This window comes from Pseudochaenichthys georgianus, chromosome 24, assembly GCF_902827115.2.
Source record: "Pseudochaenichthys georgianus chromosome 24, fPseGeo1.2, whole genome shotgun sequence".
NCBI lineage: Eukaryota > Metazoa > Chordata > Actinopteri > Perciformes > Channichthyidae > Pseudochaenichthys > Pseudochaenichthys georgianus.
In genome coordinates this window covers 27,430,363-27,458,183 of record NC_047526.1, presented here as the reverse complement: position 1 = coordinate 27,458,183, position 27,821 = coordinate 27,430,363, and the positions used below count along the sequence as shown (strand labels likewise).

The window sequence follows — 27,821 nt, the reverse complement described above, 5'->3', positions numbered from 1 at the left end:
ATGTTAAGCCCCTCCCCATAGGACAAACAACTATTTATACCCTTAATTACTGTTATTCTTATCATCTACAAACATATTCAAAATGTAGTTCAAACTAATTAAACACAATAAATCAAATAGGTCAACATATTCTACATTTCTGACCACAGAAGCCTTAAACACTTTTACACTTGGAAGAAAATAGTCACCCGTGCCCATGCACTACATGGTATGCTCCAATTGAGCACAGGTGTTTCCACTGATTGAGCTTCTGTTGCTGTTTGGACTTCACAACCTTGAACGAGAGGGAACGCAGGTTACTTTGGCACAGCATTGTTATGTATGACTTCAAATAAAGCTGTCTTGAACAAATAATGACTTGGGTTTTATTTTATCAATGACCAGCAAAGTTATTAATGTGTTTCCCTCAGTGTGCCTTTTACCATGCCCCTATGCCAACTGTGATGAAGGCGTCTTCTTCACACACAAACTTATCTCGTGCCCTCATTGGTCATGTGTGTGTTGGAGGAGGGGCTCTGTAAGGAAGGGGCAGATTTTTTCCGGTTGTGTATTTTCAAATTCTAGCGCACTCGAGCTGGTTTCTCCATTCTTACCTACCCCACCTTTAAAGTTCGACTTTACTCTCAAAAAGCAATTAAATTAAATCTTCACAATTTTCCCATCTAGTAAACGACCCTTACTTTATCATTTTAACAAAGAGCTATGAATTCTGTTTTCATGCTCTCCAAAAAACTTTAGTAAAAAATAAAAATATGTCAGAAATGCAGCGTTTGGATGTCAACATGTAACCTGATTGAAATGAACATGAACTAAAGATAATGCTTCCGTCTCAGCTGCTTCCACACAGATGCCTTATTTGATTCCAACTAGAGCATGAAGACACATGCTGAGAATATATAAAGCTTGTGTAAAATACATCATCTGTGAGGGAACTATTACCCGTTAGTAAAATAACACTGACAGCTTTTGCATTCTTTATTATTAAAATGTCTACCAACATAGTAAAATAAGTTATACATCTGGCCATCAAATTTCACATTTCCTTTACAGTTGGCTCTGAAGCAACAGCTTGGGGAAATGATGGTTGTTCCTGAAATTCTAGAAGCTTAACACCTTCCTTTTTCTCCGTTCTTAAAATAATTTCCACAGGAAATGACATTTAAAAAAAATTGACCCTTAAAAATTATCGTTATATATATGTTTTTAAAGAACAAATTAAAATAATCTGGCATATAATTAATTATTGCACAAAAAGCAGTTTAGAAAAGTGGCAACCCTTTTTAAATCATTGACTTCAGACACATAATTATTGATGCTTTCATTAGGGACCATATTCTTTCTTTTTTAATAAACAAAATTGCAGCTTTTTTTTTATAACTGAAATATGAAAAATACCATGACCTTAGTTCAGACTGGATCTTGTTGTTAAAGTGATGCATTCTGGGTAAAGTCCTCTGCAGTGGCTTCTGGCGTGTTTAAGGCTTGACCGTGGGCGGTCTGGAGTCCTGAGGGGCCGCCTGTCGGGGGCCGCTGTGCGAGTTATGGAGGGCGTCGGGGTGGGGGGGGCCGTACGCATCACCGTGTGCAGGGTGGGGGGGACCGGGGGGCAGGTTCATGGGGGGGCCGGGGTGGTCCCGAGGTCCTGGGTAGCGCATATCTGGAGGGAAGGGCGGACGAGGTCCCATTGGTCCACGGACACCTGCACAGAAACATGAGAAAAGATGATGTCATCAGGAGGGACACAACATCATGAGTGTGTGATCTGTTCATTTGTACAAGTCTGCAGAGGTAGACCAACTGAAAGTGTACGAGGCTAAGACACTACCTGATTTCCTGGTTTTCTTTTCAATGTAGCCTACAACATATTATTTTGGAAATTGAGTTATTAATGACTTTATTACAGTTTAAAACCAGCACATCCTGTCAGTGTGTGCTGCACTCTTGTGGCGTACTATCAATGTTCTGAAAAAACTAAAAAGTTCAGTACATAATGGGCAGAGCTGCAACAACTAGTCAACTGAGAAATCACTCCGTGTACAGGAACAATTACTATTTTGATGATTGATTCATTTTATAAGAAGTTTTTCATGCATAAATTAATGCTGTTTTCAGCCTCTTAAATGTAGAGATCACCCTTTTCTCCGTATTATACAACATTAAACTGAATATGGTGAGGGGTTTTAACTGAGAAAAATCTAAATGTAAAAGGCATTACTTTGAACTGCAATTACGTTTTTTACTACTTGATTAAAAAAATTATATTTTACCATTTGATTTATCTAGAAAATAATCAGTAGATTCATCGGTAATGGCGTCAAGTCATCTACATACAAACAGAAACTCTAAACTCCCAGCACTCCAGTTATACCATAAACAGATAATACGTACCAGGGGGCATCGGCCCGTAGTGATGAGGTGGAAGGGGACGGAAGTGTGGCGGTAGGGGGCCCCGAGGATCCATCATGTGTCCGGGGCCCGGCCGCGGGGGGAACGCATGTCCGTTGGCGGGTCGAGGTCCATACTCTCCTCCCATTGGTATACCTGGGTGCCCATTGGCTGGGAGTGGAGGCCCGTGAAGGTGAGGCGGGACATTGGGAGGAAGAGGCCCGTGAGGACCTGGAGGGAGGTGGTAGGGCCCGGGCCGGGGGCCTCTGTACGGGCCGGGAGGAGGCAGGCGGCCGTGGGGTCCTGGAGGGAGGAGCGGGTCATGGGGGCCGCCTGGGACCAGGGGCCCTGGAGAGTCTCTGATCGGAGACGCAAGGAAGGATCCAGGTCCCTGAAGAAGACGAAGATAGTGAGTGAGTTCAAATGCAGGCAGTGAGACGTTGGTGGTGCTCGCAAGTGAGTGCATGTGGATTAGGATTTTAGTCATGCAGTGAAGAGATCCACAAACCACACACCACGGATCAAATCACATGACCCTAACCTCTAGAGCTGCACCGAAGCATTTGAAGCTTCAATTAAAAAACACTGATACTCGGATTCAGAGTCAACATCATGCTGCGCTCTCTCTTTCTCGGCATGCCTATTCATTCTGTTAAAACAAGTTTCGGCTAAACTAATATCTCATTAGCATAACGATATTTGTAGAAATAGATTCCAGTGGTTGCTGCTTAGGTTCAATCATTTCTAAAACATGTTATTAGCTAATTAAATATTCTGACCAAACTAACAAGCTATATTCAATGAAGAATGACGATTTAATAAAAACATATTTTTTAGTATTTTTAGGAGGACAGACATTCTTCATCCGAAAACCTCAATAGAAGCTTCATATGTTAATGAAAAAGATATTCGGCACAGCAGTAGTAACCTCACACCATGATTATTTGGATTACAAATCAAACCGCCTTCACAAAAACCCGACCTCTGACACACAACTTTCAACAACCCAAATATTAGACTCGATGAGAACATTCTTAGTTCCTCTCCGTGCTGTGAGGACAGAGGAAACCACACTCAGCCCAAACAGTTAAGCCCCAGTGAAGCACAACGCCTCAAACCTCCCCAGATGCAGTTTCGGGGGCGGAGCCTCTATACTCACTGGCTCCGGGCTCTCTGTGGAGGCCGCAGCCTCCGCCTCTGCTTTAATCTGAGGATCTACTGCCTGTGTCTGTTTCAGAGCAAGGACACACACATGTGGGTAGGAGCTTCAGCCCTTCAGAGGCAGTGAGGGAAGGTAACACGTAAAAATGATCAGATTTTATTAGGAATAAAAAAAACGTACCGACACATCCATGTTGGTGGGTGATGAGCTGCGGGGGCCCATCATGTCTGAAAGAGGAGAAACAGCACAGGTGAGTAAGAAGGTTCAGAGATGATGGTGAAATATTGGAAATAGAGAGACTGTAGACGACTTACCCATCCCCGGGATGTGTTTGTTTTCAGCGTAGCGGCCGTGTGGGTCTGAGGGAGGCCGTGGACCTGAGGGGAGGGGAAAACGCACGATGAACTAAATCCCTCAAGACTGTCCCTGTAGCTCATGTCCAGGGAGGACACGGGGACAAACGAGCAGGGAACTCAATATAACCGGAGCAAAGATTGGTCATCTCTACCTCATGAGGACAATGGACAGAGGAACAAAGCATTCTTGATGAATTTAAAGCCCCTAAACACTTGGTTTCTAATTGAACTGAGACACGGGATCGTCCCACTCTCAATAGTTTTAAAGGTCAACTCAAAGAATGGTTGAGAAACAAACAGACGTGTAATCCCCGCTAAATGCACTTTAACACCGGAGTATCTCCTCTCGCACTTAATGTGGCGTTGCTGCTACATTGCACTGCCATGTGGTAAATGCTTGTGTATGCTGCTCTTGCCCTTTCTGCATATCATGCATTTATTTTTGCTATGTTTATAAATGTTATGTTCTTAAATGTTGTATGAGAGGGACTACGGATGGAAATGAGCTCAAAGCTAAAATCTGGCATATTTACATTTGAAGCAGTATTTGTTTAAAGTGTTCATCAAAGTGCACTGTCCCTGTTCAAATAAACGATTACATGGAAATGAATTATCTGTAATAATCTACTCGAGCTCCATTAACAATCCCAGTTAAAATGTAGAAGAACACATCACTTTGTTTATTTGTAGTTTTCTTACGATGAGAAATTGTGTTTTAAAGGGCTTTAATGATCAAAAGGTGAAGACCATTTTAACAGCAACACCAAAAGAAATGATTCAACTTAAAGAAACAGGAAGCAGGAAGTAGTGGGTTGAAGAAAGAGGAACCAGGAAGTAACACACTGACATGAAGGAAATAAAAAAGGGAGAAATCAAGAAGGTGCAAGTTCTGACGAGGAGATGAAGTCAGGTGTGCAAAAGGAGGAAGGTGGTGGAGGCGGGATGAAGTCCAACCGAGGCGAGGATAAAGAGGGTGAAGTAATCCACTGGGACTCACCATACGGGTCAACTCTTCGCCCCACTGGGGCAGAAGGAGGGCGCCTGGGACCCTCTATCATTATAGGAGGGGAGGGTGCACCCCCACTCACAGGAGAGGGCCCGTAAGAATCACCTGTTATGATCAAACCATCCGTTTACTAATAGAAAAGAAACAGCTGACAATGTATTACATTTACGCGGAGACAGGGTCCTCATTTCAGGCTGCGTGAGGTACATTCAAACAACACCTCTTCCTCATTAACATGCAGGATATCATTAGAAAGCAGCCTCCTGTTCTCAGAGCTCTCAAGGATGAGAAGGGACCTGATGGAGAGGAAACGGCAGGAGAAGCCGTGTGTCCCGGTTACCTTGGCGAGGGCCGGCATGCTGTCCGGAGTTTGGTCTGAAGAGAGGAGCGCGGCGCTCGTTCAGCTGAGAGGTGAGAACTCCCAGTCTGTGAGAGAACACAGAGAGGAGACGGTTAGATGCAAATAAGGTCAATCGTACATCAGGTTGCTCATCTGCCCAACAACAGTCAATACAATTCTCAACACTATTAACAATACTGAATAATAATGAAATGAGAAGGAAAGAGAAAAAAAAGTAAGTGATTTCATTTGAGGAGAGGAACCAATGGATGTTTGCCAATCGATCAATTGTTTTAAATATTTTTTTACTTTCTACTGATATGTCATAATTAGGGACGCTCCGATCAGGGTTTTTGGGGCCGATCGCCGATCACCGGAATCAGTATCGGCCGATACCGATCATAGGGTGGGGGCTATCGGGATCTTCCATTTAAAGTGATGTTTAAAACTCGGGGTTCATTTTTATATTGCTTCAGTCTATAATCGTAACGGATCGAAAAGTTCAGATTAATTTTTCAATACATGATGCGCTTCAACAAACAAGAACCAACATAATTATTACATTCAAATGAAGTACATTATTCAAGTTTACATTAACTTTGGATAATAACACGGGAGAAATGAGCGGCTGTGTTCTAAATTGTATTTAGTATAACCTTAAAATACAAAAAAATACTTTGGAGTGCCAACACTCACTTTTCCCGGAGCTTTGATGATTCGAGCTTCTCTTGATTGAGAGCTCGCTCTGCATTACGAGCATTTACCTGCAAAGATATTCAAGGATTAGAGTGCAACTAGAATCTGAATGCTTCCATTAATAATAATCAATCTTAAACAGGCTAAACATATACATTTATAGCATATTAGCATTCGGATATAAGTTGTGCCACTTTGTGCAACCTACCCAGTTTGAGTGAGTTTTGTTTTCCTGTTCTTTAACCTAGAAAATAAAGATAGAAGAAAATAACTTTTAGTCAGCGATCAGGAAGCCGTTTCTGTCCTTGCTGATTTCAAAAGGAACACCTACCTGCTCCTTGTAGACCTCCTCCGTCTTCTTCATCTGCTCCTCCATCTCATTGATGCGGTGCCGTAAGATTTTCACCTGCTCCTCCGCCTCCACAGCTTTCCCCCCCACCTCGGTCAGCTGACTCTCTTTGCTGCGTCGCTCCAACTCTTCCTTCGTTAGTCTCCTGGGAATCCACGGAAACAAAGATTCTCCAAATGCTCTCCACTTAAAAGACTCTTGCTATTATTCAGGATAACAGTTATGCTGAAACAGTGTATAGCAGAATTGTAAACTGTGTAACGGTAGCTAATCCCAAAGTGAAGATGGGTCGTTTCACTTACTGCTGCAAAGCGTTTTCCTTCTGCTGATACATCTCAACCATGATTTCGTTTTTCTGCTGGAGGATCTTGAACTGGTTTTCTACATGGCTCTTATCGCTTTTGAGGGTTGCAATTGAATGCTCCAGCTCCTGGTGTTGTTCTGTTGGAAAACACAAACGTATGTTAAGAGAGAGACACGTAGAAGTTAGAGTTGTTCCATTACCCAAACTAGTCAAATCCAACAGGATGCCATCAATAAACTACACAGAATCACACTACACACCTACGCAATGATTACATTCAGGCAGACTGTAGAACACAACCTCTTTGGACAATTTATATACTTATTGAAAACAAGCTACAAAATGTAATACCTTGGAAAAAACTGTTTAATACCCTTAATTTTCGCTAAATTGATTTATCAACTTTTAATACTTTTTAAGACCCCTGACAAACGTACAGTGGGGCAAAAAAGTATTTAGTCAGCCACCAATTGTGCACTTAAAAATATGAGAGGCCTGTAATTTTCATCCTAGGTACACTTCAACTACGAGAGACTGAATGGGGGGAAAGAATCCAGGAAATCACATTTTTAATGAATTAATTGGTAAATTCCTCGGTAAAATAAGTATTTGGAACGACTGATCCGTGTAAAGGAAAGAATGAATGGGGCCATGTATTGTGAGATTTTGAGTGACAACCTCCTTCCATCAGCAAGGGCATTGAAGATGAAACGTGGCTGGGTCTTTCAGCATGACAATGATCCCAAACACACCGCCCGGGCAACGAAGGAGTGGCTTCGTAAGAAGCATTTCAAGGTCCTGGAGTGGCCTAGCCAGTCTCCAGATCTCAACCCCATAGAAAATCTTTGGAGGGAGTTGAAAGTCTGTGTTGCCCAGCGACAGCCCCAAAACATCACTGCTCTAGAGGAGATCTGCATGGAGGAATGGGCCAAAATACCAGCAACAGTGTGTGAAAACCTTGTGAAGACTTACAGAAAACGTTTGACCTCTGTCATTGCCAACAAAGGGTATATAACAAAGTATTGAGATGAACTTTTGTTATTGACCAAATACTTATTTTCCACCATAATGTGCAAATAAATTCTTTAAAAATCAGACAATGTGATTTTCTGGATTTGTTCTTCTCATTTTGTCTCTCATAGTTGAGGTATACTTAGGATGACAATTACAGGCCTCATCTTTTTAAGTGGGAGAACTTGCACAATTGGTGGCTGACTAAATACTTTTTTGCCCCACTGTATGTTAAGAGAGAGACACGTAGAAGGTAGAGTTGTTCCATTACCCAAACCAGTGTTGGAAATGATGTAAGATGCTACCAAAGGAGACATCTGGCTACAATCTGTATGCATTTGTCCATGTTTTCAGGTGTTTAATCAGAAAAAGGAGAAAGGAGAAAAAAAGACAAGAAAGCCTTATTCTAAGTGGATAAGAAACACGACCGACTTACCTTCCAGAGACTTTCTCGTCTTTTCTTCAGTCAGTAGTTTGGTCATGAAACGATCTCGCTCTTCTTCGACTACAGTGAGAGTGGTCTGGACCTGGAGAGGAATTATTCAACATTATTCCAACATTTTAAGAGCAGATTACGATCTTAAATATTATTATTAATCATCTTTGATTCATAACTATGGTTGGTCATCTTACCCGGGAAACATCCATCATCTGTTTGATCCTGTTGGTTATGGCGGTCTTCTTGTCTGAGGAAGACCCTGAAAGAACATTAATCGTTAAGTACGAAGCTGAACACAACATCATATTGTTTGTGACTGACAAAACTAGGGTTGCCAGAAACTGACCATGATCAAAATCGATTATTCGGCAGCCCTGGCGAATAATAATCGATTATTCGACCGCCCCCCCCCCCTTTGGACTTGTAAGTTCGAAGTAGTTCCACGAGGAACTCTTTTTACCTGCTGCTTTGCTCATCTTTAGTCGCACGTGTGAGGGAGAGGGGGGGCGGGGTCGGTGTGTAGCGTGCTGCAGCAGCAGTCTGCTCTGCACGCAGGCTTCCTCCAAGTTTACAGTAAAACAAACTGGTGGTGTGACCAATGACCATTTACAATTATTAATACTATTACTATTATTAGCATATATATATTTAGGTTGAAACTAAGCCAGAAAAAAAAAAAAAAAAACATAAATAATAATAAAAAAAATATATAAATAAAATCGATTTTTAAAAATAATATTCGATTATGGAGACTGTAGCGAATATTCGAATAATCGCTGGCATCCCTAGACAAAACATGTAGTGGTTTAAAAACTACTGAATCTATATGCAAGTGCATTACTCCTAAATATAACTAGTGACAGAGTTGAACTAACCAGGTGCTACTTCACCATTGGCTAAAACTTTTGTATCACCTTTTTGTGAATCACAAGCGTCCAGGTCCGCCAGAAGATCGGACAGCACCTGTGAGGCAGACATGGAGTAAGTTGATGCATTTTTAGGAATTGCATCAGATATCCAAGAACAATAGTGACAGTAGGAAACAATTCTGACCTCCACGTTGTGATCCTTAAGGACCACTGAGTCCTCCAGCTCTTTCTGAGACTTCTGGTAGACTTTAATCTTCTCGTTCAGCTCCTTGTGTTTCTCCTCCCAGCTCTTAATGGTTGTCTTCAGCTGGAAGAATGAATGAAAAAAAGTTTGCATCTAAATCCTATCTTGTTTCTTTAACAGTGGAAATCAGATGACCGTTGGCCAACAAAACAAAAGTTACCAATAACTATTTAAACAACTGATTGTCTTACGGTTTTATTTTCTTCTTTTAGTGCCGTGTAATCTTTCTCGAGACATTTGCGCTGAACGTTCCGGGCATCTTCACGGATTTTGGCCTCGTCCAGGAGAACGGTAGTCTGTGGCAAATACACGCAGTCATAGTGAGAATATGAAACAACAAGCCTTGTATGATTTTGCAGAAGATTAGGGGACGACTTGTACCTTAGCGAGAGCTTCCTGAGCCTTTTTCCTGCTGAGCTGTATCTTCTCGTTTGACTTCTCCAATTTCTCGATCTGTTAAAGAAAGCGTTAAGTATTATGAATCTGAGATCGCAGCAAAAATAAATAACAGGAAGGACAAAATACTAAAATGTTACCCTGGTGCTGTTTTGCAGAGAGTTTGACCTCTCGTTTTCCAGTAGTTTTGCATATTTCTTCTTTTCTTCAAAAATCAGTTCGTTCCGTGTTTCTGACTCCAAAACTTTACTCTGAAAAAGATAACGAGAGAAAACGTTACTGACAGTTCTAAAAACAGAAGCTATAGAGTGCCACAGTGACGCGTCCTAAAACCCGGAAGTAAGTTAGCATTTTACCACGTCCGGTTCCTTCGTCAAAAGCAATGGGATTTCTCCAGGGTTTTGGAAAATAGCTGGAAATAGTCTGTGGTTGAAACACATTGAAGAGACGGATCACGTTTTGTTCTACGACATTAAATACATAAGCAGTGACCCCACTGGTGATTTTTGAAGAGTTTACGTGTCTGAAAAACGATGGCTGTTACCGAGTGGCTGAATAGGAATAATGAAGCTCAGCGCAAGTTCAACCAGGAAGACCTTCTTTACTCATTCATTTACTATTTACATGTTACTACTCTCTCTCCTCTTAATAAGCGATCGGGGGCATCACTCCCCAGCTTAACCAATCACTTTGCTCTATTCTCACAAGCCTATCACAGCGCTCCGCTAAACCTTTTAAATCTGCCCTCCCCTCTGACAGCTGTCATTTCAGGTGACTCGACGCAACCCTCCTCCACTCCTTTTCACCTCCTGTCCCTCTGAATCCGGGGTCGAGCTAAGCCACTCCCCTTCAGACCGAACCCAACTATCCATTCCCCACCATCAGTGTCTAGGGGGGTTTCGTCGGATCGGTTCTCCCCTCCCGAATGATACTCCTGCACAACGGGGCCTAATCGCCAAAACTCCATTACATTAATTTGTCTATTCCTGGCAATAAATATGTATTCTCACATCAAAACTGTCTCTCCTGATTGAAAAGAAGTTGTCGAGGCCGTTTTACGTCATTACACCGAACACGTAAACACTCCCGCTAAGTTAGTTTCCCCCGTGTTCTGCTTGAAAGCAAGTACCTGCCTCCTGCAAACTGTTCAAACAAACGCTTCAACTTGTACACTTTTGAATCTGTATTTTTGAATATGGATCTTAAGTTGGCGTGACGTTGAAGCGGCGACACTGCTGTAGTTCCTTTATAGCATAACGTTAGCATTTTGCTTCTGGCGACTAGATTTATGATTAGAAAATTATAAAAGTAGGGTAGACATGTGGATAATATCCGGCTGAACAAAACATGATCCGTCTTAAATGTGTTTCAACCACAGACCTTATTTCCAGCTATTTTCCAAAATCCTATGGAGAAATTGCATTGCGTTTTTGACGAAGGAACCGGAAGGAGTTTACTTCCGGGTTTTAGGACGAGTCACTGTGGCCCTCTATTTTACTTAAGCTAAACACAGAATGCAAATATACAAACACCAAAAGTATCTTTAGCGCTTACCTGTAGGTTTTGCATCTTTTTCATTGTAGAACTAACGGTTTCCTTCGACTGTTTTTGACTTTCTTTCAGGTGTTCAGTCTTCAAAAGAAAAAAAACAATTTAGAAAGTTCCGAAATAAATGAGAAGACGTATATATTTTTTTAAAAGTATCATATTTGATCACATTTTCTTGTAGCTCACCTGTTTCTGAAGATCAGCCATATGGGCGATGGCCTCATTCTTCTCCTTTTTGAACGCCAACATTTGCTCCGTCAGCTTCTTTTCATCCACTGTGTCAACAAAAGTGAAACAAAAAGTAAACAAACTGCTAGATTTGACACTTCTGCCTTTTTATGTGATGTGATGTTAGAAAAAGTTAAAACTTACCGAGGTATTCTCTCTTCTTCACCTAAAATGTTTAGCAAAGCAAAAAGTAAAGATCAGTTGGATGTCTAACCAACACAATTTAAAAAAAATTAAATGGTAATGTAGATGCAGAAATGTAGCTTTATCACGTCAGGAAAAGTGTATAAATGATCCAGAAATGAAACGTATTATATTATGTGAACCTCAAAATGATGGGTAATTACGATGAGCGATAAAAAAGGGTTGAATACTAACATTTCAATGCATTATGAATCAAATCCTAATCAAGCTTATACAAATACAGCATCTTGAATTCGAGCAGCGGTAATGTTCCAACACTTACTGCCAACACGGTCCTCCAGAAGAAGAGGGTGAAGGTCACTACTCCAACCAAAGCAGTGATGATGACAGCTTGCCAAGGACAACCGAAAAAGGTTTCCCCTGGCTTCCACTCTTCTGGCAGTAATGAAATCACCTGAAGACACACAAACACATCTAAGATTTTGAGTAAAGGAGTGGGACATGGTCAGGAATAATGAAATGCAACTGGATAGATAGCAGATCTATGGCTTAAGGGTGTACCCCTCTTGCTGTGTTTGGATGTGAACAGTGTTATGACAAGCTAAAAATAGAGACAGAAGGCAATATTTGTCAAAGCACAGCAAGACACTTCAAATCTCAGGTAAGGCTTAAAGTAACTTACAATATGTACACGTACCCCTAGACTGAGATATTGAGATTCATTAACTGAAATCTGATTAACAAAATTAATTAACAATTGATTGATCTTATCACGCAACACAGAGGAAAGATAATCAAGATATCAGAGCATTATACAATACTAATAAAACCAAGCCTAATGCAACAAACAGAAATGTTTTAAAAGCACACAAGTTGTGTGCTTTTAAAACATTTCTGTTTGTTGCATTAGGTTTTGTTGCATTAGTTTTGTATGCCTGTTGTGTGACACAACCCAAGAGCAGCAACAGGCATACAAAACTAATCTGCTCTTTTACAGGAATCCTGCCGCTTACACAACCACACGTGTGTTTAATCCCGTAGAAAACATGTTTTTTGACACAAAAATTGAGGGATTATTGTGTTTTGCACTAGAAAAGGCAGCAATGCAGTGCTTTATTCAGACACAAACTATTTACTACTACAAGCCTGGTGTTGTATAGAATAAGTCAACATACAATGGTTGTTTAATGCCATCAGACTGACGTATTTATGAATTGTATCAGTAGCCAAAATGGACCATGATTTGGGTTTTCATTACTGTCCAGTCATGACCCTGAATATTGGATTAACAGCAAAGAAACCTTTGAACTGAGCATGTGGCAGCTCAGAGAGGAACACACACACACACTATGGCTTCAATGAAACAAAGGGATTAACAATAAATTAAACTACACTGCCTGGAAAGAAAAACATGCTCTTTTCAACCAGCTTCATTTCAGAAGTCAACTTTCTAATAGCAATGCACAGAGATAGGACTGCAACCACATTTATCTCATTGTACATGTATAATGACATTAAACGATTATATTAAGATTAATTCAAAATGTAATCTCCAGAGAAAACAATAACAACTAATTTGGGAGTTAAAGATCTTCCGTCAATTTATACGAGGAGAATCCAATGGTGAGTAAAATGTTTGGTGAGTACACTTAGGAGTAGTTAGCGTGCAAGTCGATGAGAATCAGCCATATGCTCATCAACACGTCAGCAGGCCATGGTAGCATAATAAACATACACAGAATGCGTCAGTCTTTCACTTACATGTTGAAGCTCCTTAAGAAACATCATGTAAACATGCTCCGGTGCGATTACAGGTCGGGTTAATGCATCACTCTCCATGCTAGTTTTTTTTAAAACAAAACGAAACGAAGCTAGCACCAGGAACGTTGTGCTAGTTTGACAGATGTTAGCTTGCTAGCACGTAAGCTAAGTAAACCGTGCAGTTAAGCTGACGTTAGCCGTTAACGGTAAACCCCCCTTGCGTGAGGATGAATTCAATAAACGTGAAACAAACAATGTTAGATGGATATTTGAGAAGGTTACTTGGCAACAACGGTTGGCTAAAGGTTATAAGAGATGAGTCGTCGTATTCCATTCACTAATCAAAAATAAGCAGGAGACGTTAGCTGAGCTGGAGCTTTAAAACACGCATTACATCTAAAACAAAAACAAGAGATTAAGAACCGAAATTAATGCAGGCACAGAGTACAACTTGTGTCTGCCTTTTTGTGCCAACATAAGCCCGGTAAATTGTAATAGTAGCCAGCTGAACACCGGCTGTGTTGAACTTCAGCCTACACCGCGACAGTCAACAAGAAGACAGGGGGAGGGCCCTGCGACGTTCAGGGAGAATCGGACATTTGATCCTTTACTTGATCTGCACGCATGATTCTCTTACATGACTATAGTATGCACTGTAACATTTGTTTTGTTTTTGTAATTATTTATTTTACTTGTTCGAAATAAATGTATCAATCAATGATGTGGAAGTGCTGGAGGATGACAGTTAAAATGATTTAGGAGCAATAGGTCAGTAATGGATGGTGTGATGTATTGACGACATTTACTCAAGTACTGTACTTAAGTACGATTTTGGGGTACTGATACCAGTTGGGGCGTATCATAGGCCAGTAATATATATATATTATTTTCTACTTTTGTTAAAAATATATATTACCAAATCCTAACATTTTATTTTTTTGTATTCATACATATGGATATGGACTGCTATAAATACTAATGTTTAATACACTGTTTTCATGTATGTATACTTCTATTTCTCTATTTATCTCATTCCATTATCTAACATTGCATATATTTCTATTTTATTATATGTGTGCAATTGCTAACAACAGTATATAGTCTTACCTCAATAGCCCACTCTGCAATTGCATTCTTCGTTATAGAAAGGATGCAGCCCATGTAAACGATCCCAGTGGAGAATAATCCCACTCCTTCATCTTCTTTGGGAATTTCAGGCACTGGTTCCATGGGGTCCAAAGATCCTGATGAAACAAAATGTTGTCAGTTCTGTGTTTTAGGCAGACAGAGTGAATAATACTACATTACAGTTAGTCATCTCAAGCAATTAAAATGGTTAAAAGTATCATGTAATTATGAAACAATTCTGCAAAATACAGGTAAAGAAAAACTCAAGAATACTTATTTATGAACAGGTTTATTTTTTCTGATCAGGGCAAAAATAATTGGTGATCTTTGAAAGAAATGTGGGAGAGGGCATGGCCAAAAGAAGTACAAGTTATCTTTATATCCAAGTAGAAAAACCTCCATCGTGGAAAGCAAGAAGGTGTATTGTGTAGCATACAGTAAGTAACATTTTGCAGACAGATCAATAAACTTAATATAAATAAGAAAAGATGATGTCATTCAGATAACCAACCTGAGGGCGAGTGCTCCCCCTCGACACCGAGGCCCAGGTCTAAGGGATTTTCCAGAGTGGCTTGAGGAACTTTAGGCAGCTCGTCTGATGCACTGAAGCTCAGCTGATTGTCTTTGTTTTTCTTAAAGTGTCCGCCATCCTCCTCCACACTGAGCTCCGGTCCACGGTGCACCTCTTTCAGAACCGCTGGCTCGTCTTCACTCACAGCTGGCTTTTCCTCCTGATCTGTGACTGTGAGGTTGTCCTCACTCTTGGCCTCAGGGACGCTGACAACGCTGTCTTCTTCAACAATGACAGGTTGGTCATCTTTTACCTTTAATATGTGCTCATCTACGACAAAACATTGAAAAAAACCAAGAAAAGAAGAGCAATTAGGGATTAGTGAAGGGGGTAATATCCAGGTCTGTCTTAAAAGTATTAGGTTAAAAGGATTGTAGACTTTGTTTGTTTTCTTTTGTGAGGTGTTCGCTTGCCAACAACTAATCAAACATAGTTGGTCAAATAAAAACAGGTGTGGTCTATTGCTTTTTAAGGAGCAGGGTATTTGTTTAGTAGGAGGTTAATATGACTATAATGGGAAGAGAAATCATTGAACTGTAAGGTGAGCAGATTTAGGGACCGCACATAGACATGTCTTGACATTTACAGACAAAGGACAAAGGTCGTTGTGGATCAAAATTGCATAAATATATACTATCGTCCACACAGAGTCCACTTTTACAACACGGCAGAGTGCACTTTGTAGGACAGAAGTAGAGGGGAAAAAAGTGTGAGACTGTAAGACGGAGCATGTATTTTATGTTTTTTTGTTCATTAGTTGGAATTTAGTGTTGTGTGCCGTTCAAAAAATCACAATTGTTCACTTTTGATGTTAGGTGTTAAATGCAATCCCTTTAAATAGGACGAAGGTGTTATATCTCGAAACAAGATACTGGTCTGAACGGTGCATAAAAGGAATGCTCTGCGCTGCATGTGTGCCATCATGCCACAGTGTCAAATTCTGACGTAAGCTGATGCAACTCCCTTTACCCGTGTATGAAAAGCCCAAATCAGAAGTTTAAAATATTAAAATAAACGTACCTTTATCATTATCTGATGAAGCCAGAGGCGTGCTGTCACTGACTGTTGAATACTTCTGTCGTAGGGCGAATGCGAGCTCCTGGAAGTCATCCAGGATTTCAGTTTCCTCGTCGGTACTACTTTTGTCCGTATGTTCGACATAGTTGCGTCTTGCTTGTTGGCCATCCAGCATCTTCTCAATCTCGTCCAGGATGGAGTTCTCCGAGGCTTCCAGGATGCCCTCGAGGACACTTTCAATATCTTGTGCGGTGCCTGTGTGTGAGAGACGACTGACCTGCATCTCCGTGTCCAAGTCAGAGAACATGGCCTCCACTCTGAAGAGATGACTGAGGCCGAGCAGCTTTTGGAACCGCTCCATTTTCTCTTCTGAGAAATGGTATCTGAGCAGAGTCAGTCTCATGACGCTGTCGCTGTATTGCGGCTCTGGAGTTGACACTGTGGGCAGAGCAGCTTCAGGTGAGGCTTCGTCAGAGGTATCTGATTTTGAGAAGGAAAGAGCATTTTCATCTTCAAGCAGTTCTTGTTTCTGCTCCGCTTTCTCTATATCTTTTTCATCATTCAACTCATCTGTAAGATCTTCCTCTTGAATCTCCGGTTCACCGTCATTACTGTTTGAATCAGTCATTAACTGTATGTCATGAGGTCGAGTGTCATCTACCGTCTTTTCATCATCTTTTACATCTGAATTATTTGATTGCATCTCCTCTGTGAACGTGTGTTGATGTGTTTCGATTTCAGGTAATTTATGATCCGTCACAGTTGCCTTTTCATCCATATTATTTTCTACATCATCATCAGCCTCATGTATAAAGTCCTCATCATCATCATCGACCTCTTCCTCCCCTTTGTGCTCAATGGGTTCCTCTGATGTTTCATTATCAGAGTTTTGGGTATCATCAGGAATGGCAGCGGTTTCATCTTCTGATTCCGGATCTACGGATATTGTTTCTACTTGATGGTGAATCGGCTCATCAGTTGGTTTTAAAGTTTCCTCCGGAGCGTCCTCAGGTCCGATCACTTCTCCCTCATCGTCATCATCATCATCATCATCCACCAAGTCTGTTTCGATGTTCTCTGGCTCTTGTTGTGATTCTACAGATACCGGTTCTTCTTCTACAGCTTTTTCGGCTGCATCAAGGGGTGTTGGAGGAGTGTCTTCTACCTCATCCTCATCCTCATCGTCTTCTTCCGAGGTTAAATCTGCTGCTGTCCTCTCTCCACCGGTGACGGCTGAAAAAACGGCCTCCCCGATAGATGTCCACATGTTCTTCTGCTCTGCAGCGTCCGGTTTCACTTCCTGTGTAGTTGGAGGAATTGCCTGCTTTTTGAGGGAATCCGATGCTGGTGTGTTTACGTTTTCTTCAGAGAAAGACAGCAATGGAATTTCTTCTTTCACATCAATGTCATCTTCGGGAGGATTCTCAACAAATTCACCCTCTTCCTCTTCATACGGGGTTACACTCCGGGTGATTTCGTCATCAGAGGCAACAGCATCGAAAGTTGATCCGAAGGTAGTTTTTAACTTGGGGATTTGCATTCCTTCAGAAATCGTGACTGGTTCGTTTTCTGTAACAATATCTTGTTTGGGCAAAGATTTCTCTTCATGTTTGATGGCTTTATCTTTGGCTTCACTCCTTCTAAACACGACCTTTTCAAGAACTGACTTGAATGCACGTTCTTTCTTCACTTCTGTGTGTTCTGCTGGGCTTTCAGGAGCATCGGGAGTAACTTCAGTTTCAGTTTCAGACTCTTCTTCTTCTTCTTCTTCGTCTTCTTCTTCTGTAGAAGGTGATTCAGTTGCCACGTCAGGTTCAAGTAAGGAGGCACTTTCATCATCTGGGACTACATCAAGATCCTCAGAGTCATCAGGATTCTCAGTTTGGTTTTCACTCTCAGTTTCCTCCTCGTCTGATGGCTGTGTTTCTTCCTGCACGTCCTCTGCTAGTACGATTTGGTCAGATGTTCCCTTATTTTCACCGTCATTATCCTCCGGTAAAGAGTCCAACAGGAAATCTACATCGTAACTGTCAAACTTATCAAATCCGGTGTCAAAACAGACAAAATCCGTTTCCTGAAAAGAAAAGAAAAACAATTTAAATGACCAAATATACATGGGTTTGTAGGTGTATGTTGAAAGTTTAAAATTCTATTTTATTTTTGGAAAAAAGTTTATACCTCTGCTGGAAGTTCAAATTCTTTCCTAGTGTAAACGTGGTTAACTGTAATAAGGTTGTCTGGGAAATAACCAAAGTTACTTCCAACCTATTGAAAGATATAAGAAAAACATGTTGAGGATCATGGATACAAAAGCAAAACCTATATGTTAACGAATTTCAAAAAAATATAAACCAGAGTATACGTACACTTCCAGCCCATATACCGGGCCTTTCACCCGACAGTTTGTAGTAAACATAGATTGTTTCTGATTTCTTGAACGTCAGGAACCGACAGTCTGGGCCCGTGAAATCTTTCAGAGCTTTTCCCCGAATCAGGAGCACTGCAAAAGAAATGTGATGTCAATCTAAAACAACAAATTATAATATTACAAGTCAAAGTTAATTGACCCATGTATATGGCTTGTTTTGTCAACCTAATAGACCAAAATGATATGTAATAGAAGATTAACACAACAGCACATATTCTCCTTAGCTGGAACACATTAATTTGCTCTTAAATGACTGCATGTCAATACTTTGCTCAACATGCCTCTGGAAGTACTACAACCAAATGATAAAAGATTTGTATTCCGTCTGTAGTCCGGTTTGGTATTGTTTTAAAACATCGGAGTAGAAAAGTAACTAACGTTCTTGTTGCATGTCTCTTATCTTTACTGCTGTATGACTCAAAATTAACTTCTCCTCATTAGTAGCCAATATAACAGTTCTTATTTCCTACATCATCCCTCTTCAACCCTCTGGTGATAATTACAGGTAAATATTGTCTGTACAACAACTGCTCTCCATGTCCCCTCAAGCTTTACTGTTGGTTGGCCTACATTTAGTTAGCAATGCAAAATGTGATTGATAGACCACCTCAGTTAACATTAAATAATAAGAGAGACCCTACCATAATGTTAATTTAAGTGTTATGATAGAAGAGGCTTATTGAGAACCAACAATGTTATTTCTAAATCAATTTGAACATGGTTGTTCTCGCACTGTAGTTGTATCATCTCCTATTTGCCTTTGCCCGCTCGTGTTTTCTTTAAATGTATAGCTTGTAGAGCAATGTAATATGTTTTTAACTATTGTAGCTACATGTTGTTTATATTTCTATCATGCTAGCAAGCATAACAGCAATTGGAAACTAGCCTTTTACTGTAGCTTACTTGGGTGCCTTTACATTTGATTGAATGGTGATGAAGTAACAATTTTCACTACACTGTTAAAAAGACATTGAACAGATATCACCTTGACTAACGTTACATAATACTGTAAAGAGTGAGCTACTTCAGCTGCTACGCAGTCTGGAGTAACATTAGTCTGTGTTCAAGTAACAATATATAAGAGGAGAGAAGATAAAGAAAACAATAGAAAACATTAGCTTTTGCCCAAAGCCGGCCGGTGGCTAATTAGCTGCTAACGTTAGCCTCTAAACACCCAGCAGGGCAGGCCGGAGCTGCCAGGCAACCGGCCAACATAATGGGAATAACCCCCTCCAAAGCTAATAATTTATGTTAACATTAGCTTTCCCTGATTTCAATGAGCAGCACACACTGCATCTGAACTACAACAGAAGGTTACACAGGTCGCGAATATCGACTGGCAACAGGTCGAGAGATAAGGCGCAGTTTATGGCTAGCTACAGGGATGTGGGAAGATTGCATCCTTGATGTAGTAACAACAAGCCAGCAAACTTACTGCTGCACTCCTCATCGGCGCATCTTTTCAGGTCGGAGAACCTCTTCTCCAAGGCCGCAGTTGCAATAAAATTAAATAAAAGTAATAAAAATCCCTGTCGGTAAAAGTGTTTTGCTGCCATGTTGGCAGTTTGTGTTGCCTGGCTGACTCCGCTGCTGCTGGAGGAGCCGACACGTCAGCAGAGATCCGGCTGGGTGTATCACGGATAGGTTTACACAGGATATAAGGTTGGGATCTGGCTGCTTCATGTGACTGTGTGAAGAAACCTCAAACCAATACAAAGATGAAGAGAATAACTGCTAAATAAATCAGTTTCATCATTTGGTTTATGCAGTTAGTTCTGGAATCATCAAATACGGTAACAAGGACAATACAAATCAAAACAAAAAGAGATTACACATCAGAAATATTCACACAGAGGATTATGAGCTCCATTGTAATGACATTTAATCTCCCCAGAGCCATTTTTAAGCACATGTAGTTAAGCCCTATGCACCGAAAATGGGATAGAAGAAAGAAATACGCATAATAATGTTTTTCAAGTTTGTAGTAGAAGTAAATGACTTGCAGCAAACAGAAAAACATAATGCTATGTAATGTCAATGTCAAAATGTAGCCAACCATTCTTATTTAACACAATGAAACATAGATAAGTAAGATAAAATAAGTATGGAATAATTGAGCATATATTGACAATACAGAGGCAAATAATAAGAACATCACAAAACAAAAGATATACAATAGGTTATTATTTTATAAAAACATCATAAAAACAACAAGGCTTTCACAAATAGAAATGTTCACTGAAGCCCAATTTCAACCCATATCCTCTGAAGTTTAGCTATAATCAAACTAATTGTATTGTTTGTTTCCATGAGAACTATGTAATTTGTTGACACAATGAAGAAATACTGAAAATATGGCATTAATAAAACAATATGGGAACCCCTTAGAAAAACAGAAACCTTTTTATAAATGTATTACTTAGTTATTACAAATATTTAGTATTTGTTTTTATTTTATTACCATATTCCACATATTTAGCATGAAAGAGAACGTCTCCTTCAATTTGACAACTATCTCTGTGTACCTGCTGTACTCCTGTAAACTGGGAGTAAATAAACCTCACTTGACCTTAAATTGGCTAAGTAATAAAAAGAAGCGTAGAAGAAGAATCTCTTTGCTCGGCCTCTTCCGGTCACAGCAGCCAATAATCGTGCAGCTTTGCTTTTTCACTTCCGTAGCTACAGTTCTGAAACGTCCTGAAAGCATTGTTAACAACATGTGGAAGACACATTAACCAAGAGGCAAAAACACAGTATAACATAAATTTTTCAAAGACTCAAACTCGGAATAGAAGCTGTCCATTGGATTATATCGTTAGCTCGCCGATGCAGGTTATTTTAGCCTTTATTTGAGCTTTGTTTACCTTCAGAAACATCGTTACTGCTCATCAGGTAGGAGCTGATTCAGCTTTGTTTTTAAACTCACTTAAGAGATTTCACATTGATATATTTATTTAACAGTAATACTAATATGTGTAGCTTTGTCGGTGAATATTTCCCTTTCAAAACGATGCCGAGAAAGCTAACCATCTAGGTGAGCCTCAAACTACAGTGACACATTGTTAATTTAAATTAATTGAAGACTTAAAGGTCATAAAACATTTCTACCAATGATATCAACGTGTTTGTACATCTGTAATCACGTCTGTCTGCTTAATAAAGAAGTGGTTGACTGCAAAGCTATTCTGGAGTTATTGTTTATAATATAATTGTTAATGTAATCAAGCAAAACATGTCAATGCATGTTCTGTCTTTTCAAGTTTGATACTTGTTGCTTTTCCTTGTCTTGCTCTAAAGTAAATTCAATATATTGGGGATTTAGGTTAATCAAACCTATAATATAGGTTTGAAGACACGATTGATATTTTTCACCTTTTTCTGATATTTTAAAGTATAAAAAGATTATTTGATGGATCGAGAAAATATATTTGAAAGATTTATCAATAGGAAAAAAGATGGTTCAGACATACCTTAGGACATTTGTCAATGTTAATGTCTTGTAAGGGAGTTGTGTGCTTTACACAACTGCTCTTCTCCCTGCAGCTGGACACCATACAGTGAGCATCAGAGAAAGTGATAAACGGCAGCTGTACCTGAGTCTGACTGCTGGGCTCATTATGGATGAATTGGATAGAGAGCTACTGGCTGTCAAAGATTTGGAGGATGACAATGATTCCTTTGACGACAATTCTTCAAAAGCATCAACAAAATCAAAGCTCCCTCTGGTTAATCTCGACATGCATGCAGGTGAGAATATATCTACCAAAATTGAACCTATTAGAGATAAACTGATAAATTGTTATTATTGTATCTGGTGATATTTTTTTTTATTGTTCACATATTGTTTTCAGCACATCTATATTTTGGCAAATTAATAATATAATTAAACAATTACAGAAAAGCCAAATATATGTTTAATTTAATCTAGAAATAATATCTTAATTTAATGGATTGTGTCAGCCTAAAAATATCCTGTATATCTGTCAAGCTGTAGAACCGGAGTTAATTATCTTTAAGTGCATTAATGTCATTTAATAATAACTTTTTTATCTTAAGAGCCACCTAGGGAAACTGGGTTTCACCGGAGTACCAGAGTGTGTCTGGAGCACATCAGAGACGCCCTGCTGCATCACAGGTGGCAAGAGGCCGCAGAATATATGGCGTGTTACCCACAGATGTTAGAAGATACAACCAATGGCCCATCTCAGTCATGTAAAGAGGTAGGTTTGGTTTTGTCTGGATGTTTCAGAATCAGAAAACCTTTACTCGTCCCAAAGTAGAGACATTTACAACATCACAGGAGCAATATAGGGATAAAAGGCAGATCAAAATGCCAAAGGAAAATTCATGCAGATAGTATTTCTACAGGACAGCATGCCTCATGTTCTCCAAAGTTTCCACTAAAGCCCTGTTTCTTTAAACGGGTGAAGGGGAGATTACCATTATGAAGCATTGATTCTTTCCAGCCAATTTTTCATTCCTTCAGGCTTCAGGTGCACACAAACCCCCCTGTTGTTCAAAGACCGTAAAACAGACAGATATGTTACACATGTTCTGCATTAGTGATATACTGTAGTTCAGTGTTTCCCCGAGGATGGAGTCATAGCAGCGGTGCTAAGGCACGCGGGCCCAGCTAAATGAGAGCGCGGAGCCCATGGAATTTTTTTGTGTGTGCACGTGCGAAGTGCGCCCCGCCAATATGTTTCTATGTGTCTGCCAGCACAAGAAAGGCTCTTGAGGCTCTACAGGTGTATTTTTGCTAAATCACCTTTATTGAACACAACTAAAAACACACATAAAAAAACAATCAAAATAAAATGTATGCAATTTCATTATTTTAACCTGCTTTATTTGGGGGTGGACCTCACATCCTCTAGGGGGGTCCGGGGACGATTTAAAAAAAAAAGTTTAATGTTGAAGTGAAATGCATCAATCTGGTGCACTTTGAGCACAAAATGAATTTATGGATACAACTCTCAACACTCGTATGAAAGGGAGCTTTTCAATAATCCAAAAGTCTTTAGAATATGATCACAACCAATAACAAATCATTCAAACTTGTTTATTCTTATCTTATGTTACCTAGTTAGTATTCTTTCTTTTTCTTTATGCATTTGACTATCACTCCCCTTTTAAACTGTTTTTTTTATTGTCCTATATAGTACACATTGGAATGATTTCTTACTTTATTTTTTACAACTATATTAAATAGTTAAAGGTGTGCTTTCTCTAGCTCTCTGTCTCGCTCACTCATGGAGGCTGTGTGGCCACGGATTATTATTTTAATGTATTAAAAAATAAAATAAATTCTTTTTTTTTGCATCGCTGCTGAATGTATATAGGGGAAACACTGGTAGTTTGTGCCAGTAAAGTCTTAGTAATAATAACAGTCAAGTGGAAGGTTGCAGTTAACAGGGCAGGGAGCTGTTTCTGGAAACAGTTAAATGTAGAGGGCAGATTTGTTTTGTTCAAAAACAATAACTTCTCAATTGTCCTATGTGCTTCATCAATGGTGTCATCTTAACAATACAAGCATAAGTATCTGTTATGTTAACAATTATTAATCACTGTAATCAAGTCGTTGATATTAACATTCTTTTTCCACCCTAGCTTACTTGGAGAATCAGCACTGAGATCCTTCACCATCACCCCAAGTCAACGTTGGAAGATTACAACAACATCTATGAAAGAATGAAGCACTCAGGAGTTAGACATTACCTGATGGTAAGTGAGCTCTTAGACCTGACTGCAAAATGCACACACTTCTTTTTTGAAAACATGTATCGACCTTCTTCCTGTGTGTCTCTAGATCTGCCTGGAGCATTCGTTCCACCTGCTGCTACACGGCCACATCGAGGAGGCAAAGCGCCAGCTGTCTGTCTCTGAGAGCTGGAGGCACGGGAAGGAGTCAGCCGCTCAGTTTCAGAGGACCAAACTGATCCAGGCCTACAGGAGTTTACTGGATTACATCATCTGGTGTGACAAAAAGTGTACTCACTCCTCCACTGGTAAGCTGATACACAGTTAACACCCAGAGCATCTCTTATTTACCCGTCTCAGTTACGCAGACATGCAGCAAGCGCTTGTGTGATGTCACACTGCCACCTACAGGCCAGCCTCGGTAACTACTGAGAACAAATGGGTTATAAGAACCTATTTGTTTCTGAAAAATCTCTTCACTGTTGCTGTAAACTGATCCTACTGTTTCAGAACATTCAGATTCCGCTGAGAACCAAGACATACGCAACTACTTCAGAACGGCCTCTGTGAATCTAAAGGAGATTTTGAAAAATCCCGGCGTCTGGGATCCCTTCATACTGTGTTACGTTGAGGTAAGAACATTCCCAACTGCCTTTTTAATCAAATCAATATATATTTAATATCACAAGATGAAACACAATTAATCAAAAACAATCTTATGATAACGCATTAAACATTTTAAGCCATTTTTTCTTACATTTCAGGCCAAATGCAAGAAACATTTCCAAACTGTTTTATTTTGGCAGATGTTGGAGTTCTACGAGGATCACGAGGAGGCTTTGAAAGTCCTGAATGATTACGCGTATGACAACAGTTTTCCACCTAATCCCAACGCGCATGTCTACCTGTATCAGTACTTAAAGCGATGCGATACTGCAGAGAAGAAACTGATGAAAGTATTGAAGGTATAACTGTATATTATAATTATTTATACTGATGTTATAATGAAAGACATTAAACTGTGAGTATCCATGTAAAACAGCCTGCACCTTATATATATGAACGTTGTAAAACTGGAACTTGTAAGATTCTCAGTAAGCCCACAAACATATACTGTGTCTATTGCATCCTAAAGACTTATCTTCCTCACATCATAGGTCCTCCATGTGTTGGTCCCAAGCCATGAGTTGATGTTGGAGTACAGCTCTTCCCTGCTTCAGTCAGGTAAAAGCAGATTGGATCAACTTAAAAGTCTTACCATATAATCAATGATTCATATACCGTACTTTTCGGACTATAAAGCGCACCTGCATATAAGCCGCAGCAGCTAAATTGTCCGTCTGTCTTGCTCTCGTTCTGTCTCTCGGTTCCACTTTTACTTTGGCGCGCTACCTGTCTCACTCTTTCCCGGCCTCCAGCTTTTCCTGCTGGAGCCCGCCGCTTAAAGGTGGTGGGCGCGGACCAGTCATAGAGCCCATAGGGTTAAAGGTGGTTAATTTTACCTGTAAAATCCATAGATCTAGGAGGTTCCCTAGTGGTCGTTAGCTGTACAAAAAAAATGGGGAAAAAAGTCGCGGCTTATAGTCCGAAAAGTACGGTAATTTTTTTCAATTAAGTGATGTCTTATTTGAAAGTTTAGGATGCTTATTGTGTTTAAGATGACAAAACATTTGAGTAGTTTCAATACAATTGTGTTTGTGATTTCTCTGGATAATGATACCCCCCCCCCCAACAGAGAAAAGCGGTGACCTCCAGAAAGCTTTAGGAGTTGTTCTGGAGATGCTGGACTTTGCCTGCTGGAGGGGCAACCTGGCCGTGTGGAAGCGTTTAGAGGCCATTATTCAGAAACTACAGCTAGAGTACGTTGAAAATGTTTGGAAAATTGTAGGCTCTGTTTGTAAAAGACTGCCATTTTTTTTAATCTGCCACATATTCTTGTTAAAGAAAATGTTTCTGTATATATTTGTGTATTCAAACAGAAAAGACTGGAAGGACGTTGTCTTCACAAAAATGGCTGACAGACAGGGCTGGTGGCCCGCGCTGCACTTCACAAACTTCCACGCCAGTAAAGACTCTGAGGAGAACCCAGAGCTCATGCAAGTGAAGGCACCGCTGACAAAGACCCTTTGCCCGAGTAAGAAGGTGTTAATCACGTAGTTAGATCTGTACTGGTGCTAATAGCAGCATGCGTCCTCTGTGGCACCATTGTGAACACTCAGCTGGTCTGAAACATGTGGAATTCTTAATAAATATTGAATTTGTGTATTTTTTTCTTACAGGCCTGACGCTCAAGTACACAGATTGGCAGGCAATCAACGGAAAGTGACCTTCAGAGAACAATTCAAAAAGAAAATCAACCAGTGTCTGTCTTTACAATGTCACGAGAAACGAATAGTCGTTAATAATAATAATTTACTCAAGGTTAACTGACACATGCGTATATTTTCCTCTTTTAAACCTTGTTCCTTCTATGCCCACTATGTGGAGCTCTTTCTCTGTTTTTGTGCATCCAGTATCTGGAGGGCATGGCCACCTATTTTTGGTTCATGTTAGTTTCGTGGTTTCTGTGCACATATGAATGGAGTCTCATTCTGCCCTCAGCTGACCTATGGCCACTTTACAGAGGGGCTTTAAGGTCACAAATGTGTGTACTTAATAGACAACAATAAAAGGATTTTCTTTCTGTCACGCCATGCTCATGTCAGAAAAATCTAAACGGAGCAACACAATGTGCAGAATTTAAGAAAGGATACATAACATTGACATGTGTTTACTACCTTCTCTCGTCCTTTTTACTCAAATGTGAGAGGTGCCTTCACTAAAAGATCATTATTGAATTGTGGTCAGTTTGCATATGTGCTTGTTCTTTGCACACAGATAGTACATGCAGTGTTGTCAAGATTCATTTTACATTGAGGTTTGTACATGCTGGTACCATCTATTTCTGTACCGAGGAGAGGCTTTGTATGTTTCAGGATCGGCCTGTGTTTACTCTCCTTTAAACTGAACCACAAAATAAAGTCCTACATCCAGCAGCACGCCAATTTAATAAGTGAAAGTGTTTGTAATGATTCTGTTTCGGCTTGCCACAATGTTGGCCATGCAGCAACTCAGTGAGGTGTGTGTGTGTGTGTGTGTGTGTGTGTGTGTGTGTGTGTGTGTGTGTGTGTGTGTGTGTGTGTGTGTGTGTGTGTGTGTGTGTGTGTGTGGCAGTCATTACATAAACCAAAGCCCAGAGCACTTGCCCGACCACAGGAGCAGCTGCAGAAGGGATCTGGGAATACATAACATGTCGTTTGAAAATTCAAAACTCGCGCAGCAGTAAAGAGGACGGAGTTAGGAGATGATCGCTGCTCTGGATTGTGTCCTGGTTGTGACCTTTTTAAAGCGTTTTGTTCCTCTGGGCTCTGAATCGTTTAATCACCTCCACAGATGCTCTCAGCTCAGACGCTCTCTGCTCTGTTCTCTGTCATTGGCTCTGCTCGGGTTTTGGTTTCTTCCTCAGGGGCATGCTGACAGTTTGGAGGTTGTTTTTTGTGTTAAGGGATTCAAAATGGAAACCCTCTCATCAAATAACTTCCATCACTTTTAAGTACCTGATACCTGCCATGTTCTCTCTCCAAATCTGTCAAAAAGAACCCGATTTGTTCGGTATATGTTATTTTGAGTCAAGATTAGTGGTGCAACAAAGGATTATTTGAATGAATAAATGTCATAATGGGCAAATTAATATAGGAGA

General features: G+C 40.1%; 2 protein-coding genes across 5 annotated transcripts; one reads left to right on the top strand and one right to left on the bottom strand.

The window, feature by feature from the left end:
• Nucleotides 1–961: 961 nt before the first annotated feature.
• mia3 (MIA SH3 domain ER export factor 3) lies at nucleotides 962–20,064 on the bottom strand. 3 transcript variants are annotated; one of them, XM_034075501.2, is made up of 28 exons: nucleotides 19,818–20,064; nucleotides 18,321–18,454; nucleotides 18,133–18,219; nucleotides 15,958–18,028; nucleotides 14,878–15,207; nucleotides 14,346–14,482; nucleotides 11,800–11,931; nucleotides 11,478–11,499; nucleotides 11,292–11,380; nucleotides 11,112–11,189; nucleotides 9,698–9,808; nucleotides 9,543–9,614; nucleotides 9,353–9,457; nucleotides 9,102–9,224; nucleotides 8,963–9,011; nucleotides 8,243–8,307; nucleotides 8,046–8,136; nucleotides 6,597–6,735; nucleotides 6,277–6,439; nucleotides 6,154–6,189; nucleotides 5,946–6,013; nucleotides 5,250–5,335; nucleotides 4,901–5,014; nucleotides 3,862–3,924; nucleotides 3,728–3,774; nucleotides 3,545–3,613; nucleotides 2,389–2,776; nucleotides 962–1,699 (listed from the first exon to the last, which is right to left on the bottom strand). In XM_034075501.2, the coding sequence occupies exons 1-28, from the start codon at nucleotides 19,936–19,938 to the stop codon at nucleotides 1,476–1,478; spliced, it is 5,214 nt and encodes a 1,737-aa protein (XP_033931392.1). In that variant the 5' UTR covers nucleotides 19,939–20,064; the 3' UTR covers nucleotides 962–1,475. The 3 variants fall into 3 exon arrangements, with proteins under 3 accessions (XP_033931392.1, XP_033931394.1, XP_033931393.1); XM_034075503.2 differs by lacking the exon at nucleotides 4,901–5,014; XM_034075502.2 differs by lacking the exon at nucleotides 3,545–3,613 and having other exon boundaries at nucleotides 19,818–20,062.
• A 1,006-nt stretch (nucleotides 20,065–21,070) lies between these two features.
• taf1a (TATA box binding protein (TBP)-associated factor, RNA polymerase I, A) lies at nucleotides 21,071–27,110 on the top strand. Of its 2 annotated transcripts, none has more exons than XM_034076251.2 (11): nucleotides 21,071–21,274; nucleotides 21,926–22,129; nucleotides 22,439–22,602; nucleotides 23,993–24,106; nucleotides 24,192–24,390; nucleotides 24,593–24,714; nucleotides 24,889–25,047; nucleotides 25,240–25,306; nucleotides 25,818–25,941; nucleotides 26,062–26,216; nucleotides 26,362–27,110. In XM_034076251.2, exons 2-11 carry the CDS (start codon nucleotides 22,000–22,002, stop codon nucleotides 26,406–26,408), a joined length of 1,281 nt encoding a protein of 426 aa, XP_033932142.1. In that variant the 5' UTR covers nucleotides 21,071–21,274; nucleotides 21,926–21,999; the 3' UTR covers nucleotides 26,409–27,110. The 2 variants fall into 2 exon arrangements, with proteins under 2 accessions (XP_033932142.1, XP_071058041.1); XM_071201940.1 differs by lacking the exon at nucleotides 21,071–21,274 and adding an exon at nucleotides 21,411–21,416.
• The last annotated feature ends 711 nt before the right edge of the window (nucleotides 27,111–27,821 follow it).